Source organism: Canis lupus, chromosome 19, assembly GCF_048164855.1.
Source record: "Canis lupus baileyi chromosome 19, mCanLup2.hap1, whole genome shotgun sequence".
Classification (NCBI taxonomy): Eukaryota; Metazoa; Chordata; class Mammalia; order Carnivora; family Canidae; genus Canis; species Canis lupus.
The window spans coordinates 6,523,592-6,542,243 of NC_132856.1; the positions used below are offsets into that span (position 1 = coordinate 6,523,592).

The following is an 18,652-nucleotide window of genomic DNA, read 5'->3' on the forward strand; positions in this document are numbered from 1 at the left end:
ACAGGATGGTTCACTAACAGGATGTTGCAGTTCTAACCATCACATTCAGGTCCCAGGCAAGAACAAGAAAGGGGGGAAATTGAAAGGTCATGCTTCCAGCCCTCTGATTTTAGTATATGTGCTGCCAAAGCAAGCATGCTCCCAGCCCTCTGAATGTTTTACTCGACCACTCCTGCTTCTGTCTCACTGGGCACTACTACTTGCAAGGGACATCAGGGACAACTGGGACATCAGGCACCCAGGGAAGGCTCTCCCCATTGCGAAGGCAGAGACCAAGCAGAAAGCACTGGAGGACTTCTGAGATTCAGTCTCACAACTGGCACATCATCACTTCTTTCTGCCTACATCCCAATGGCCAGAGCAAGTGCCATGGTGTGGCCCAAAGACGCAGGACAGGGATCTGTTCTCCCCATGATAGGCCATGGCAAGGATGTGAATGCTGGGAAGGAACCATAGCCGTGCCTCCTCTTCTGCACCATCTCACACTTCATGTTATTTTCTTCACAGAACTGTTCATATCTAAAATCATCTAATTTATGTATTTATTTACTTGTGATGTTATTTTCATTTTTGTTCAGTTCTAAGTACTTTCTAATTCCCCTTGTGATTTCTTCTTTGACCCATGAGTTATTTAAAATTATGTTGTTCCATTTCTAACTATTTGTGAATTTCCCAAATATCCTCCTGTTGCTGACTTTTAATTCCATAGTGGTTGGAGAATATACTTTGTGTGGTTTTAAATTTTTTGAGATTTGTTTTATGACTGGCATATAGTATATCCTGGGGAATGTTCTGTGTGTGCTTGAAAAGAATGTGTTTTCTGCTCTAGCTGGTGGCTGTCCTGTAGAGATCACTTGGATCAGGCTGATTGACAATGCTGTCTTCTACATCCTTGCTGGCTTTTTGTCTCCTCCTTCTGTCCCTTACTGGGAGTGGAGTATTGATTATTGAGTATCTATTTCTCCCTTCCATTCTGTCCACTTTTCTTCATTTATTTTGGGGGTATTTTTAGGGACTTGTTTATTGCTTTATCTCCCTCACTAAACTCAGAGCTCCTTGAGGACAAAGAGCTTGACTGGTCCCATTCCCTGTGTCTTGTGAGGCCAGGTACACCATTAGGGCTCAGTAAATATCTGATGAGTGAGTGATGGTGGGGTCAATCCTTCCAGCAGTCTGAACCACTTCTTCAGTTAGAAATATTTCCTGTGCACTCCTTATGTGCTATGTACTGATGTACTGAGTCCTTGACCTTCCAGAACTGACAGTCTAGGGAGGAGACAGGCACAAAAAGGGACAATGTTAGTACGATGGTAGGGGCATACTGAACCTGAGGTTCAGAGGAAGCACCCGTCCCAGGCTTTTGGGGATTGAAGAAGGATTCCCAGAGGAAACGTGTCTAAGCTGAGACCTGAAGGATGGGGAGCAATTGGCCAGGTGAGGAAGGCTTGTACCTGGCAAGGGGATCTTCATGTGCTAAGGTCTGGAGGCCAGAGATTGGCTGTTTGGGAACTGAAAGAAATGCCGCATGGCTGGAGGGTGTGTGTGAGTGAGAGTCATGTTCGAGGGGTGGGTTTGATCCCCAGAAGGTCTTTGGGGAGGCCATTGGGTGATTCCAACAGGAGGGGTCACTGGAGTGCTGCAGGTGGTGATTGGCTGGCTGAGGGGTGCAGGAGAGGCAGGGAGGGTTCCACACTGACCTTAGATTTCCAGCTTGCTGACTTACCATAGCATCAAGTGCTGGGAGGGATCAGGGTAGGTGCAGGGGTGATGAGGAGTTTAGTGTGGGTCTTATGAAGTGTGAGGGGTGGGAGAGGGACATCTCAGTGATCAGCTGGGCACTGGATGTGCACCAGAAGTGATTGAGTGTGGAGATATCAACCGAAGCCCCGGGAGTGGCCGGGAAATCCCTAAGGGAGTTGGGGGCAGTGGGGAAAGGGCTCTCAGGTTCCTGAGGCCTGGCAGGTTTTTGGGTTTTTAAAAATTTGTTTGAGAAAAAAAAAATTGAGAGAGAGAAAGAGTGTGCACGAGTGGGAGGAGGGGCAGAGGGAGAGGGAGAAGCAGGCTCCTCACTGAGTAGGGAGCCCACGACAGTGATGATGATGAGGACTATGACACAGGTCTCAATCCCAGGCCTCAGGGCTCGATCTCAGGCCCCTAAGATCAAGATTTGAGCCAAAGTTAGAACTTAACCAATGAGCCACCCAGGGACCCCCACCTGGCAGGTTTTTGTGAAAAGGTCAGAGGGACTAAAGGAGGAGTATTAGGAGGACACAGTACAGAATGGCAGAGGAGAGGCTTCTCAGATCCTCCCTAAATCTGTCCTGCTGATAGCACCTCCACTACCCACCTTGCTCAGTGGAAGTAGCCACCTGCAAGAGTGTCAGGAGTGCCCAGGACAGAGCCAGATTTCTCAGACTGCTTGGGGGAAGAGGACACTTACTCAAAAGCCCTCCCTTACTCTGCAAACATGTTTACTTCAACTGTGGCCTTGGTGCTGACATGACTGGGGCAAGTGTAGAATCTAGAGGGACTCAGAATCAAATGTGTGAGTTTATCTAAATTTGGGTGCTGTCAGTTTTCCCCCCACCCAGTCCTGTCCTTCCTCACCCAGACAACCCTGCCTTCTCATTGGAGGGGTGGTGGTGAGCATCTGTTGACCATTTGTTGTGTGCTTGACAATTTACATATGTTCTGTCATTTAATTACACATACTCTCTGCTCAATAAATACTTCTCAGATGGTTGAATGAGTCCAAAACTGAGTCTCAGAGAAGATGAGCGACTTGCCCAAGGTCACACAGCTAGTAAGAAGTAGGGCCAGGGCCATCTGACTCCAGAGCCCTGAGAAGGGGAGGAAACAAGTGGAAGTAGAACAGTCCGTGTAGGTGTAAGGAGCCTTAGGAGGGGAGCATCAATGTGAACAGGAGGAATGCAGTCAGGGAAGGCTTCCTGGAAGAAAGGATGTTGAGATGGACAGAGAGTATGAACAGACCTTCCAGTGGATGGGAGCAGCAGGAACAAGTGGACAGAATGGAGGGCTTGGGGGCATGGGCATACAGGAAGTTGCTAGAGAGCTGGTCTTGGGGAGAGCCTGAATAGCATGGCCCAAGGCCTTTCGTAAGGGAGGTGTAGGAATTTGGGAGCCCTGAGGACTTAAGGAGGGCAGATGCAATGAAGGAGTTTGGGGGAAGGTTGGTCTGGTGGGTTGGGTGGGAGGGGGTGATGCCGGGGAACCAGCAGGTTAACCCAGACCAGACTCCCAGGTGGCCTCATGCTGGGGAAGTTGTGTGGAGCTAGGAAGATTATGTGTCTGTCTCTTACTTTTATCTTTGAGCCCCTGTCTGCGGACAACATTAAGAAGTAACTTTTAATTGAGTGGGGAGGGTTCTGTCTTTAAGTCTTTGCTGGGCTCTTCCAGGACAGTGAGCTCATTGGTCTTTATGGACTCAGTGAGAGACAGATTTTGGTTCAGTGTGAGAAAATATGCTTTCTCCCCACCTGAACTGCCAGGGAGGGGGTGAGCTCTCCTTATAGGGAGGTACGAATGTAGTAACTTTTGAGGAGTTCTTAGTAGAGGGGTTTCTACCCCAGGTGTGTGGCTCTTCCCTGTATGTTTTCATTCAATTCAGGAAAAAATTGCTATGTGGCCCTGGAAAGTCTCTTCTTTTAATCCCTCACCCTGAGATGGCCAGTGGGACTCAGACGTTTTTAGCCATGGAAGCTCATCTTCAAATGGAATTTTACTCACCCCAATATGAATAGTAGCTGAACCCCAATATGAATAGTAGGTGAAAACAGAGATGCTTTGGTTCAAAGGTGAGTGGAGGCCAAAGTTTGGGCTCTGCCTTCACCTCCCTTACCTCCAGGTCTTCATGGAGCACAGTGTGAGAAATAGTCAAATAAATGAGTGGTTCTCCCAGTGTGGTCCCCGAACCAATGGCACCAGCATCACCTGGGAACTTGTAAGAAATGCGTATTCTTGGGCCTCATCCCACAACTGCTAAATCAGAAACCCTGGGGGAAGGGGCTGGCCATCTGTTTTAATGAACCCTCCAGGTGATACTAATGGACAGTAATGTTTGAGACCCACAGATAGATGATCCTGTAAAGACCCTTCAGCATGAGTTCTTTATGATTCCTTGCCCCTTCAAGACAGGCATCCCCTGCAACTCTAGTCCCTAACTTGGGCTGTGCACAGATAGCACCTATTTAAGAAGCCTTTAAAAATATGGTTTAAAAAATGAGTTAAAAAACATAACTTCTGGACAGCCTGAGTGGCTCAGCGGTTTAGCGCCGCCTTCAGCCCAGCACATGATCCTGGAGACCTGGGATTGAGTCCCATGTCAGGCTCCCTGCATGGAGCCTGCTTCTCCCTCTTGCCTGTGTCTCTGCCTCTCTCTGTCTCTCTCTGTGTCTCTCATGAATAAATAAATAAAATCTTAAAAAAAAACAACTTCACAGTTATGAACAAAGCTGGGTCAATTTAAGGGTGAAATGAAAGTGAATGAGACACAATCTGCTTCTGCATAATTGGAGAAAAGATAACAGAAACATATAGAGTAAATATATAGCCTAATAATGCAAAATATTGTAAAGCCATTACTTTTAAGACTGGGATACACATAGCGCTGCCTCAAGGTATGTAGTAGGTGTCCAGGAGTACTCAAGGCCACGGGATAAACAGAACACATTTTCTAAGAGCATCTGCTTTGCTTCAGATACATATTTTGAAGTAAACTAAATCACACATGGATATATTTTAGAGAATAATGTAAAATATGCCTTAATTCTTAAGCTAAAATATGAGACTTCAGAGACATTCTGAAATCAGGGTAGTTTCATTCAGGCTGTGACCCCAGAGTTCTGGAGACTGTAGGATACTTGAAAGACCACTAGACGGATTGATGAAATAACCTAGGAGGGCTTCATGATGGAGGTGGCATTTGAAGCAGCTTTAAAAGATGAGCAAGATATGGATCAGATGCCAGAAGCACAGAACAAAGACACAGAGGCTGGGAAAGAGGATTCCTATAAAGCAGTGGTGCTCAAAGTGTGGACCCAGGACCAGCAGCAGCAGCATTACCTGGAACATGGGAGAAATGAAAATTATCCAGCCCCACCCCCAGCCTCCTGAGTGGAAGCTCTGGAGGCAGGCCTAGTGATCTGGGTTCGAGTAAGTCCCACAGTTATCCTGGAGAAGCACTGGTATGCAGAGTGAGCAGTGAGGTGCAGAGGCAGGCTGGACAGGCTCTTAAAGCACCATGAACTCCAGGCCCAGGGAGTTGAAATGAAGGGCTTGGAGGAGACACAAACACAGTGGGGACAAGCAATGCTTGTCTTCCTTCTTCCAGGGACCTCGGAGAGCTGTTTTCCTTTTTAAAAACTGTTTTGTAACTTACATACAGTTAAATGCATGAATCTTAAGGGTAGGGCTTAAATCCTTAGTATGTGTGTGTATGTGCACTTGTAACCACCACTCAGAACATTTTCATCATCCCAGCAGAGGCCTCTGTGCCCCTCCTCAGTCCATGTCACCCTCCAGAGGTTACCACTATTTCGCTTTCCATCATATTCGATTGGTTTAGCCTGTCATGGGACCTCATATGAATGGAATCATGAATTATGTATTCTTCTGTGTCTGGCTTCTTTAGTCCAACATAATATGTGAGATTCATCCACGTTTTCATACTTATCAGTATTCTTTTGTGTGTATATACCACCGTTGGTATATCTGTCCTCCTGTTAATGATCATATTTAGCTTGTTTCCAGCTCAGGCTATTCTAAAGCTGCTATGAATGCTCTCATATGTATCTTTAGGGAACATGAGTACTCATTTCTCCTCAGTATCTGCCTAGAATGGAATTGTTGGTCACAGAGTAAGCACAGATTCAGCTTAATTAGGACCTGCCAAATGGGTTTTCAAGGCGGTTGAAGCAATATTTACTTCCACCCCCAACATCTGGGAATAACGTTCCTCATGCTGCCAGCACGCGGGAATTGTCAGTCTTACTTGTGGCCATTCTGGTGATCACGTGGTGGTTTCTCATCGTGGGTTTAGCTTGCATTTCCTTGATGGTTTATGAAATTGAGTATCTCTCTGTTTATTATTTATTTCCATTTGGAAAATCCTCATTTAAAGGCTTTTTGCTTACCTTTTAATTGGGTTGCCTGTCTTTTTCTTACTGGTCTGTAGGAATTCCTTAAGTATTCTGAACATAAGTCTATTTTCAGATATGCATATTGTGAATATTCTCCCAATCTGTGGCTTCCCTCTTCAATTTTTTTAACAGCTTAGTTGAGATATAAATCTCATACCATACAATCCAACCATTTAAAGTATAAACTGCAATAGTTTTCTGTTATGTTTAGAGTTGTGTAGTCATCACAACAATCAATTTTGGCACATTCTCATCACCCCAAAGAGAAACTGCAAACCCCTGAGTTGTCACTCCCCATCACCCTGCCTCAGCCCTAGGCACTCAGCTATTGAATTCTATCTCTGTAGATTTTCCTGTCCTTGACATTTCATATAAATTGTAGTCTTTTGTCATTGGTGTCTTTCACCTAGTATAACGTATTCAAGGTTCATCTGCATTGCAGTATGTGTCCGTACTTCATCCCTTTTCATGGCCAGCATTCCATTGTGTAGATAGACCACATTCTGTTTATCCATTTATTAGTTGATGGACATTTGAGTGCTTTTCACTCTTTGACTATTCTGAAAATGCTGCTATGATCATTCACGGACAAATTCTTGTGTGAATATATGTTTTCCATTCTCTTGGAGATATACCTAGGAGAGCAGTTGCTGGATCATATGGTAGTTTTTTAACCTTTTGAGGAACTACCAGTTGTTTTCCAAAGTGGCTGCACCATTTTAGATGCCCACCAGTAGTGTGTGAGAGTTCCAGTTTCTCCCACCTCCTTGCAGGACTTGTTATTATCTTTTTTATTATAGCCATCCTGATGGGTGCAAAGTGGGATCTCACTATGGTTTTGATTTTGCATTTCCCTAATGACTAATGATGTCAGACATCTTTCCATGTGCTTCTTGGTTATTTGTATATTTTCTTTGGACAAATGTCTTCAAATCCATTGCCCATTTTTTAATGGGTTATCTTTTCATTGTAATTCTATATACAAGTCCCTTATCAGATCTGTGATTTGCAAATATTTCCTCTCATTCTGTGGGTTGTCGTTGTTCACTCACTCAATAGTGTCCTTTGAAGCATAAAAGTTTTTAATTTTGTTGTAATCTAATTTATCTGTTTTCTTTTGTTGCTTGTGCTTTTGGCGCCATATCTAGGAAAGCTCTGCCTAGCCCCAAATCACAAAGATTTACTCCCATATTTTCTTTAAAGAGTTTCATAGTTTTAGCTCTTACACATAAGTACTTACTTCTGGGTTGATTTTTGTGTATGGTATAAAGAAGGAGTCCAGATTCATCCTTTTGAATATGGATATCCAAATATCTCAGCACCATTTGTTGAAAAGGCTTTTTTCCCCACTGAATTTTCTTGGCACCCTTGTTAAAAATCACTTGACCATAAACATTTATTCCTGGGTTCTTATTTCTATTCCATTGATCTTTATCTCTGTCCAATGCTGATACTACACAGTCTTTTTTTTTTTTTTTTTTTTTTTTTTAGTCTTTTTTTTTTTAAGATTTATTTTTTGAGAATGAGAGAGAGCAAGCGGGGGGCGGGCAGAGAGAGAGACTCTTCAAGTAGACTCCCCCCTGAGTAAGGAACCTGACATAGGGCTCAGTCTCATAATCCATGAGATCATGGCCTGAGCTGAAATCAAGAGCTGGACAGTTAACTGACTGAGCCACCCAGACACCCTGATACCATTCAGTCTTGATTCCTATAGCCCTATGATAAGTTTTGAAATCAGGAAGTGTGAGTTCTTCTTTTTCAAGATAATTTTGGCTATTCTAGGTCCCTTGTACTGCCATGTGAATTTTAGAATCAGCTTGTCAGTTTCTCTAAAAAAAGGTAACTGAGATTTTTATGGGGGTTGAGGTGAATCTGTAGGGAATATTAACCTCTAACAGTGTTAAGTTGTGACTACGAGACATCTTTCCACTTACATAGGTCTCCTTTAATTTCTTTTCTTTTAGAGAGCAGGGAAGGGCAGAAGGAGAGAGACTCTTAAACCTGCTCCACACCCAGTGTGGAGCCTGATACAGGGCTTGGCTTCACAACCCTGACATCATGACCTGAACCAAAATCAAAAGTTGGATGCTTAACTGACTGAGCCACCCAGATGCCTCTTCTTTAATTTCTTTCAGTGATGTTTTATTGTTTTCAGAGTACAGGTTGTATGCTTCTTTTGTTAAATTTATTCCTAAGCATTTTATTATTTTTCATCTTTCTTTTTCAGTGATTTTAAAATTCTATTTATTTTAAAGATTTATTTATTTATTTTAGAGAGAGAGAGACAGAGCGAGAGCACAGTGGGAGGAGCAGAGGGAGAAGGAGAGAGAATCTTAAGTAGACTCCACACTGAGTGCCAACATGGAGGCCAGTGTGGGGCTTGATCTCACAACCCTGAGATCATGAGTCAAAACCAAGAGTCAGTGCCTCAACTGACTGCACCACCCAGTCACCCCTAATTCAACTTTACAGAAAAGTGACAAGAATAGGAAAAGTTACATAGAACAACCAAATTCCTTTTTTCCATATTTATCTGTTAACATGAAGTCTAATTTACTTATTTTTCTGAATGGCTCATACATTTTTTTAAATACAGTTTAAGTCGTCTAGGGGTGCCAGGTGCCTAGGTGGTTCAGTGGTTGAGTGTCTGTCTGCCTTTGGCTCAGGTCATGATCCCAGGGTCCTGGGATCGAGTCCCACATTGCAAAGAGCCGGCCTTTCTCCCTGCCTATGTCTCTGCCTCTCTCTGTGTGTCTCTCATGAATAAATCAATTTTTTTAAAGCCTAAAAAAAAAGGATAGGGGCACCCATGTGGCTCAGTCATTTAAGTGTCTGACTCCTGATTTTGCCCTAGGTCATGATCTCAGGGTTGTGGGATTAAGCCCTGTGTTGGGCTCTGTGCTGGGCATAGAGCCTGCTTAAGATTCTCTCTCCCTTTGCCCCTCCCAACTTCCTCTCTTCTTAAAAAAAAAAGTCTTTGTGTGCCTCTACATAGAATTATTTTCAGGGTTCCAAAATATCCTCCTGTGACTGACCAGGCCAGGTGAAGCCATGTCTACTGAACAGCTCGGGGCCTGCCAGTGCATGTTTGTGACATTGGGCGGGTATGGTTGAGGTTGATTCGTATTTGGCCAGATGGGATCCTAGTGAGTCCATTTGAGTTTTGGCAGCAACATCAGTGGTTTGACTATTTGCAGGGAGGAGGAAATCCTGGTTACCCACCAACTGTTGATCCCAGAGAACAGAGATGCTGTGTTTCCCAGAAAACTCATTAGTGGGTTTAGAGAAGAGAGAAAGGGGCCAAGGGACCAGGCCCCTGCACGTGAGGTCTCTGCTTCTACTGCACACAAGCCCAAGACAGGGTTCTAAGAACCATGTGAGCTCCGGGAAATGTCTGGGCTCCAGAGGCAGAGAGGCAGTCCCTACGTTCGGGCCTCTCGACCAGACTGCCTCAGGGTCTCCGAGGGTGGGCACAAGCCCGGCCAGCACTCTGAAGAACCAGGTTCTAGTCTACCTCCTGGACCTGAGCAAGTCACTCCCCTGTCTGGGCCCATCTGTAAATGTGAGGTTAGTGTGGAGCAATGGAAAGATCTGGGACTTTGGAGTCAATCTGACTTGGGCTCAAATCTTGCCATCTTGGTGGCATTGGGCAAATTACGTAACCCCTCTGGGCCTGGTTATTTTATCAGCTAATAGAAATAATATTAGTGTGAAAGTGAGAGGGTTGTTCTGAAGATTAGATGGGAAAGTGAATGTACAGTGTTGAACACACATGGCTAACATGGTGCAAGTTTTTGGTACATATTGGCTGTTGTCATGTGTTGCTCACCTTCCCTGGGAGCACCCTGGAGCGCTCCCACTCTGGGTGCTGGGGATACAGAGATAAGTAAAACTCAGTCTAGGGAAGAAGGAAGGCACAGGAACAAATCATCCTAAAACATAACAGAAGGCAATGTACACAAACTCTGTGAAGCATGAATTTGTATCCCCATTTAGCAGAGGGGGAAATTGAGGTCCACAGGGATGAAGTGACTTTCCCAAGGTCACACACAACTCTCTAGGTAGACAGGGACTCATTTGTGTTCTTCAGGCCTTGACTTGGGACCTAGAGGCTCTGAGGCTGGAACGGGAGCTCCACAGAGAGCTGGGAAGTGAGTATGGTGAGAAGGCAGACCAGATCAGAAAGGCCTCTGGTGCCCAGAGGGGTTCGGACTGGACCCAGCAGGCATTGAGACCACTCCACTCAGTTCTTTTTCCTTATTATCTGTAGTCTGTCCCCTCTCTCCATCCCCATGGCCACCATTGGAGGCCACCATCTAGGCCTCTCTCCTGGATGACTGGAACGGTCTTGCTCTCATTCTGGCCACCTCCAGTTTGTTCTCCCAACAAAGTTAATTTTCTAAGAGAGATCCCAGGATGAAAACCAAGTGCCTCTAAAAGCCCACAGGGCCCTGTGGGGTGGGTTCTCTGTTCTGATCCTCCAGGGCCATCATACTCTAATCCTGTACATTTTTTGCAAGGTGCACACACTCACATGCACACACACGCTGCACCCAAGACACACTCAATTTAGTTCCTCCTCCGCCTCAAGGCCTTTGCACGTGCTGTCCCCACTGCCTGAAACACTCCCCTCTTTTTTCAGTGGAGGTGTTGCCTTCCTGGCATGCTTTCCCAGAGGTAAGCCAGGTCTCCCTCTTATGACCAACTGTGGCTCCTATGCTTTTCCCCATCACAACACTTATACCTATGCATCGAATCTGTGTTTTTACTCCTCTCTTTTTCCTAGATTACAAACTCTTTGAGGGCATAACAACATTTCCTGCTCCCACTCTCTCCTCAGGGCTTGGTGCAGAGCAGACATTCAGAATATTTGTTGAATGAATAAGGGGATGAGAGCCGGATATCTCCTACTCCCTTCCTCCGTCTGACAGACCCCAAGTGCAGTGATGGCCAGAATTATTAAGACAGCAGAAATCTTTCAGGGAGTGATAGATGGTGTGTCTGGCACTCAGCGCTGCCAGCCAATGCAAGAGTTTTAAGAACGGATGTTTGTGGCGAGTCCAATTATGCTCCAGTTTTTAAAATGAGTCATGTTGATGATGGCCATCCTGCCCGTTGGGACTAAGTCAATTTAGTGAGAATTAATTACAGATGAGAAACTAGCTTGCAGAGCAGTTAATATTTTAGCTCCCTGGGGTGCAATGCACATGCAGCCATCACTCTTGTCTTTGCTTGTCCTTCCTTCTCTCCCTTGCCTTTGCCCTCTTCCCTTTTTTTGTGGTAATCTGGGCGGCAGGGTGACCAAATTGCAATCTTAGCTCCCTATGGCCTATTGTCCTTTTCTGTTAAATAAAGGTCTTTCAGTCAGTCAGTAGTCAGCAAGTACTATCAAACTCCTGTGTCACATGCTCTGTTGGAGTTAAGAAACACAGCAGGAAACAAAAACAGATGTGACCCTGCTCTAAAGATGTCATACCCAAAATATAATCACAGCTGCCATGAGGATAGCACTTTACAGTTTGCAAAGCAGTTTAAACATCAGGATGAGCTTCTCAGCAGCCTCATGCTGTACTTAGTGATACTGTTATCCCTACTTTACAGATGAGGAAACTGAGGCTCAGACAAATGACAGCTTGCCCACAGTCATCAGCTACTCTTCTGGTGTATCTGAGCTTGAACCTCGTGCAGATCCGATGACAATGTGTGAAAAATCCTCTGTCAATCAACTGCCCAAGCAAGAGGGATTATTGTCCTCATTGGGATGTTTTCTTCCTTTCTTTGGGGTGCCAGGGCTGAGAAGACTCTGCAGGGCTGGAGGCTGGCTCCTAAACATGGAGACTCATAAGGAAGAGTGGGAGGGTCCTCCTGCCCTGGGTAGAGAAACCCCTACTCCCAGTTCAGAGCGACCCCAGGATCTCAGAGCAAGCTATGGGCAGAAAGAAGGATTAAACACCACCTCCCCCTAGTTCCTTCTCACTTGTAGTTCACACTTTCTCCACCCTCTGAAACATGCTTTCAGGAAAGGCTCTGATAGCTTAGATACAATGGGATTTGGTTTCTAATTATAGCTCTAGCATGTGGCCTCCACTTAAGGACACACATGCCTTCAGCCAGAGAATCTATTCATTAGTTCAAGACTCAGCCCCAAGTTTCTGACCTCAGTGATGGGGCTAGAGGTGTTCTGAGACCTTCAAATTGCACCAGACTGGGGCTAATGAGGGCTGGCCTCAGGAGGAACCAGCTCATCCACCCTCCTTGGAACCACAGGCCAGGGTATGCCGCCCTCTCCTTGTCCTCCCTGCCAATTCCCGGCAGAGCAGGTTGCAGCAGCAGGAGGTCAGCTCCGGACAGGATGAGGTGTTCAGGAAGCAGAGACCTTTGTAACCCGCACATCTGTGTCCTCCGCCTGACGGCACAGGCAGCATCTTTACAGATATTGGAGGGGCAGGGCACAGCAAAGTGTCTGCCTCTCACATTCTGGGTCCTGCCCTCTCCTCAGTCCCTCCTTCCCTCCAGCCCTCCCTCTCTCTCCTCTGTCTTTCTCCCTCTCTCTTTTTCTCTGCTTTCTCATTTTTCTTTCTCTCTCCCCTTGTCCCCCTATCCTACCTCCCTGCCTTTTTTGCCTATCCCTCTCCTTCTCCTGCATTCCTTTACGGGGGGGGGGGGGGGGGGGATGGGGGGGGGGAGACCAGAAAGACTTCCTGGAGGAGGGGCTGCTCATCCTTTCAGGCATTTTGTCCTTTCAGCTCTCAATGTAAAGAGACCATTCTAGCAATGAAAACTGTTCAGCAGTGGAATTAACTGTCTTGCTTAGTCATGAGTTCTCCATCAGGGAGGCAATCAAACAAGGCATTGTGGTCATCTGTCCTGAATGCTATAAAGGTGATCGGACCTTCTTAATTTGGGCTGGACCACAAGACCTCTCATGGGATGTCCTGCCTAATGTGCAGCGCTTCACAATTCGAGGTGATCTCAGTGTATCCCATGTATTTAAACTACAGACCTATGGCTCTTGCAAGAGTGGGTGTAGTTGAAGATAAAAAAATTTTTCATGAGGAGGGGGCCTTGTATTTGTCATAATTTTATTTTTTTATATTTTTTTTAATTTATTTTTTATTGGTGTTCAATTTACTAACATACAGAATAACCCCCAGTGCCCGTCACCCATTCACTCCCACCCCCCGCCCTCCTCCCCTTCTACCACCCCTAGTTCGTTTCCCAGAGTTAGCAGTCTTTACGTTCTGTCTCCCTTTCTGATATTTCCCACACATTTCTTCTCCCTTCCCTTATATTCCCTTTCACAATTATTTATATTCCCCAAATGAATGAGAACATAGAATGTTTGTCCTTCTCCGACTGACTTACTTCACTCAGCATAATCTTAATGTTCACTAAATTTAGTTGGATTTTTTTAAAGTGATTAAAACAAAGAAGAAAAAAACCATTCCTAATCTTTAAATCATTAAATTTAGTTGGATTTTTTTAAAGTGATTAAAACAAAGAAAAAAGTCATTCCTAATCTCTGAGCACAACCACTGTTTACATTTCCCTCCATTTCCTTTTACTTTTTCCTTTGTTCCTGTTTTATAGGACTGTGTTAGGGTAGAAAGACAACTTTTGTATCCTTTCTTGATTTAGCTCTAAGACATGAATATCTGTACATAGTTACCATCTGCATCAATTTCAGTGATTGCTTAATAAGCCATGGAGGGTTTGCCTATGGTTTCTTTAGACTTTATTCTAAAGCAACACAGTACATGAACCTTTTCAAAGATAGATAATGGTAGAGCACTTTGTATTTCTTCAGAGAGGGAATTACCCAACTTTTCAGAAGAACAGCATGCCCCAAGTTCAGGAATGAACATGCTTTAAAGCCCTCCGCTATAACAGCAGTTGTGTTGGGTGCTTTTGGGGCATCAGTTACCTGTGATCACCAGGTATGTGTTATAACCCCTATTTTACAGGTGAGAACACTGGGGTCTGAAACACTGGCCTAAGGTCCTATGCTATCTGTGTGTAGGCCAGGGCTTCAGAGCCCCTCGGGAGCTGCCAGGGAGAACTTGTGCTCAGTCCTGTCAACTGCGTAACAAGCCTTTGGGGTTTCAGGATTTCCACGGAGCTGTCACAAGGGCCTTGGATGAAATAGACCAAGAGGGCAAGGACACGTTGTCCAGGGAAGAGCTGAGGCGTGGCCTAAGCGAACTCCCAGCCATCCGAGACCTTCATCAGGGAATCCTGGAGGAGCTGGGGGAGAGGCTGTTGCACTGGTGAGCTGTCCATGGACTCCTTTCCCTACTTCCACTGCAGTGGGGGGTGGGGGCAGTTAAAACCCCACCATGTGGAATGGTGTCTTCATTTGACTGATGCGGAAGCCAAGACACAGGTGTTAGGTCATTTGCCCAAAGTAAAACGAGTGGGAGTGTGAGAGGGTCAAGCTGTGGTTCCACCCAGTAACGTGACTCTAGCTCTCACCACTTACCACCGTGCTGGTCCCAAGGCTGAGTTCTCCCTGTCCCATCCCCCTCCCCGGCTGCAGGGAGGGCCAGCAGAAGGTGGCCGATGTCTTCCTGGCCCGGGAGCAGGAGTTTGACCACCATGCTGCTCACATCCTGCAGTTCGACAGGTATCTGAGTCTGCTCAGTGAGACCTGCTTGCATTCTCCACGGCTGGCAGCTGCTGTCCGTGAGTTTGAGGTGGGTCCCTTGGTCCTCTGAGAATTTGCTCTAATATACAGGGGTGGGGTGGGCATGGAAGGGCTTACTGCAAACCAGGGGGGCTTCTTGGTAGGTCTGAGGCTGAAGGTCAGAAGGGAGGGCCTGGCTGGGGGAGGAAAGGGTGGCCCAGCAGGAGGAAAGACCTAGAACTGAGAACATTCCCTGATGGGTGATTGATGACAACTCTATGACCCCCCACCATGGCAAGGGTTTTAGTGACTGTTCTCCTGTCCCAGTAGAAAAGCACAAAGCAAGCTGGGGCCCCAGCTGTTAGAGTAACCAACAAATGGACCATCAACTGGGGACCCAGTTACTAGACAGAAAATGGGGGCTTTTTTCTTTTACTGACACTAGATGCAAAGCAGGGACTAGTAGATACATGTTACTGAATGTAGCACTAACTGTGAAGCTAAGGAATGAACTGTCATGGCAGGGTGGTGCTAATCTGGGAGGCCTTCCTGGAGGAGGGGCGACCTGGTTTTAAAGAGGGGAGAAGCTCGGTGTGGCCAGGAAGTAGTGTGGATGGGACAGTGTATGAGGGATGCCATGAGCCTGGTACCTCGAGACAGGGGTCTCTAATGGAGTTTTGTCCTTCCTTTGTCTCTTGGGAGCAGCAGAGTCAGCAAGGAGGTGGCCAGAACGTGAAGCACCGGCTGCTGCGGGTGGTTCAGCGCCTCTTCCAGTACCAAGTGCTCCTCACAGGTGGGCCCCACAGGAGGTCAAGGTACACTGAGGTGATGCAGGGAAAGAAGGCACCTAGGAAGGGGTGCTGGTGACAGTGGCAAGCTGTGTGATGACCACCTCCCCTCCCCTTGTGGTGGGAATGGGTAGTAGGAGGATTGCTCTCAGTTCCTGGCTACTGTGCCTCCAGACAGCCTGGACTGTGCCACCGCTTTCCCTCTAGCTGAGCTTTGGATCCCCTGCTGCCACCTTGGAAACCTCACTTCAGTGGCCATCTTTGTCTTCCTTCAGCCTCTCCCATCCTAAAACACAGAAGCTCATACCTTCCCCTGTTCTGCATTTCCTCAGTTAGTGCTTCATTTCCCTAAAGCTGTTCTTATCACCAGTCCCTTCTTGTGGCCAAAAAAGTGGACATTTTCCACCTTAAACCTGCTCTGACCATCTCGTGGCTTAGCCACTGACAACTTCCTGCTTCTCAAAATCATCTCATCCTGAGGCTTTTGTACTCTCTCCCCCTGCCTCCCTCGACTTCTCTACTACCCCTCTCCCATCTGTATTGACAACTCCCTTCTTCCACTGTTCTGTAAATGTCAGTATTTCTTGGGGCTCAGTCCTAGGTCCTCTTTCCTTCCTCCCCACTTTACAAACTCTGCCCCAGGGAAAGTCATCCCCTCCCCTACTTCCACCTCCCAGAAACACCACACCTCTGTCCTGAGCTCCAGACTCATTTACCCAACTGCCTCCCAAATGGACAAAGATGCCAGGCCTGGAGAACTGCTGTTCCAGTGAGGGAGATAGGCAACCACACAAAGAGATATGTATGTAATTCCAGGTGGTGACCAGGCCATAAAGAAAGTCTGTTAAAGCCAGGGGACAGAGAATTTGTTCATCTAATTCAACAAGTGTTTATTGAGCATCTACTCTGTACCAGGCCCTGTGCTAGATGCTAGAGATATAGCACTGAATTAAACAGCTGAAACTCTGTGATGTTGTGGAGTTTTTACTCTAACAAACTAAGAAGGAAATAAAAATATATGTCAGAAACAAGAGCTCTGAAGAAAATAAAGCAGGCTGAGGGGATGGAGGTAAATAGGCCTCTGAATTAGATACAGCACTCAGGAAGGACCTCTCTGAGGAGGTAACATTGCACAGAGATCTCAGCAAAATGAGAACATGAACCCTACAAAAATCTGGAAGAAGAGAATACTGGATAGAGGGAATAGTGAGTGCAAAGGCCCGGGGGTATTACAGACTTGCCATGTTCAAGCAATAGTAAGAGTGCCAGCATTGCCAGAGTGAATGAGTGACGTGGAGAGGTAGTTGGAGAGGCCAGCCCATGTAGAGCTTTTGGGTATAAATGTGTTAAAGGTTTAATACATCACACTCTGCTGTGTTGATAGTCACATCTGTTCCCCTAGAAGACAGTGTGCTTCTCAGCGGCAGGGATTCACCTTGTCTGTGTCCATATCCTGAAGGCATAGCACAGCGCCAGGCACAGAGCAAGCGCTGGATAGATACACGTTGAACGAGTGAACAGCTAGCCATGGTGGCAGTGATGCTGGTGATGGCTCGGGGGCTTGTTTTGTTCTAGTGTGGTGGTATCGCAGGCTAACTAACAGGGGCAAGAGGGTAGATGCCCCATTCTTCTGGCATGTTTCTTCCAAGTCTGGAGAGGGGGGCTCCTGCTGTGGACAGGAGGGGCAGTCTTCCCTGGGGCAAGCTGACCCTGGCTCTCATTCTCCCTGCAGACTATTTAAACAACCTTTGTCCGGACTCCGCTGAATATGATAACACACAGGGTAAGTGCAGCCTGAACCCAGAGGACGGCGACACATTCCTCTTTCAGTCCCTGTTTCCCAGCTCTGGTGCAGGACGCAGCCCCCTCCCTGGCAGCTGGATGTGCTGTGGGGCAGGAAACCTCCGGGGCTTCTGAGATGATTTCCCCGCCCCCCTCAAGCCTGGGACTCCCTGGGTTGGGCTGCCATCTAGTCAAAGGAGAGGGTAGTGATCAGAATTTGGTGATCGGAGATGGGCCAGAGCTAAAAAAGTCACCACAGTGTCTGTTTCCTCCCAATTCTGTGTGACTGTCCCTGCATATGACCTGCCAAGGCAGTCTCTATTTTAACATATTCTGTTTACAGCCAAGGAAACGAAGGCACAAAGTGGTCAGATCACTGTCAGGGTCACTTAAGGCAGTAGTAGCAAAGCTAGGGTTGGGCCTGTGACCTGACCCAGCCATGGGAAAAATTGGTGCCACCCACGCATAGGCCCCTGCAACTGCAATGATCTTGGGGAGTGGGTGGGGGAGAGGGGAGGATACGAAGGAGGCGAGGATGGTGGCTGCTGGGCTGGCCCTCCTTCCCAGAAGGCCCACTATCGTCTCTGCCTCCCTCCACAGGTGCATTGACCCTCATCTCCAAAGTCACAGACCGCGCCAATGACAGCATGGAGCAAGGGGTAAGTCTGTTTCCTGGGCTCCTTCTCTGGGGTTCAGGTCTAGGACCCCTCCAGCCTGCCCAGGTCTGCCTTGTGATACTCCACTTCTAGGAGTGCTACAGGCAACCATCTATGTCACAGGACTTTGCAAAGAGTTCTTGGCCATTGGGTTCTGGCCCTGACACTTGCTGTGACCTCAGGTACTGTGTGTTCCTGTTCAGGTTTTTGGTTCACCATTAGAATAGTGAGGGAGGCTACAGACTTTGATAAATCTGGTAAGCAATGTCCCAACTGTGGTCTGGGACCATCTGCATTAGCACCTGGTGTGCCTTGTAAGTTACAAATCCCTCGGCACACCTTAGGTCTTCTCAGCCAGACTATCTGGGGGTAAGGTCCAGGGATATGCATTTTTAACAAGTTTGCCAGGTAAATGTTTTGCTCACAAAAGTTTGAAAATCCAAAAGAATACATGAGCTCTAAGTGCACACACAGTCTGCCAGAGTGTGACTCTGTTTGTTGGACACTGATCTGGTATTTACTAGCTTTCCGCCAAGCATGGCCAACTTTATCCCATATACCAACTCTGTTCAAGTGGCTACCTTGATTACTTATGTCCACATATTTTCTGCTCCACTAAGATGTAAATAGGCTAGAGCTTTGTGT

General features: G+C 46.6%; 1 protein-coding gene across 5 annotated transcripts in view; it reads left to right on the forward strand.

Moving 5' to 3' along the window:
- The window catches only part of FGD5 (FYVE, RhoGEF and PH domain containing 5), a 126,113-nt gene that overhangs the window by 77,641 nt on the left and 29,820 nt on the right, over positions 1–18,652 (forward strand). For 4 of the 5 annotated variants that reach the window (XM_072785021.1, XM_072785019.1, XM_072785017.1 and 1 more), the window contains exons 6-10: positions 14,265–14,425; positions 14,695–14,851; positions 15,487–15,574; positions 17,302–17,352; positions 17,952–18,010. In XM_072785021.1, coding sequence (XP_072641122.1) covers positions 14,265–14,425; positions 14,695–14,851; positions 15,487–15,574; positions 17,302–17,352; positions 17,952–18,010 — 516 coding nt within the window. The remainder of the gene's footprint in view (positions 1–14,264; positions 14,426–14,694; positions 14,852–15,486; positions 15,575–17,301; positions 17,353–17,951; positions 18,011–18,652) is intronic. The other variant, XM_072785018.1, reaches the window with a different exon arrangement.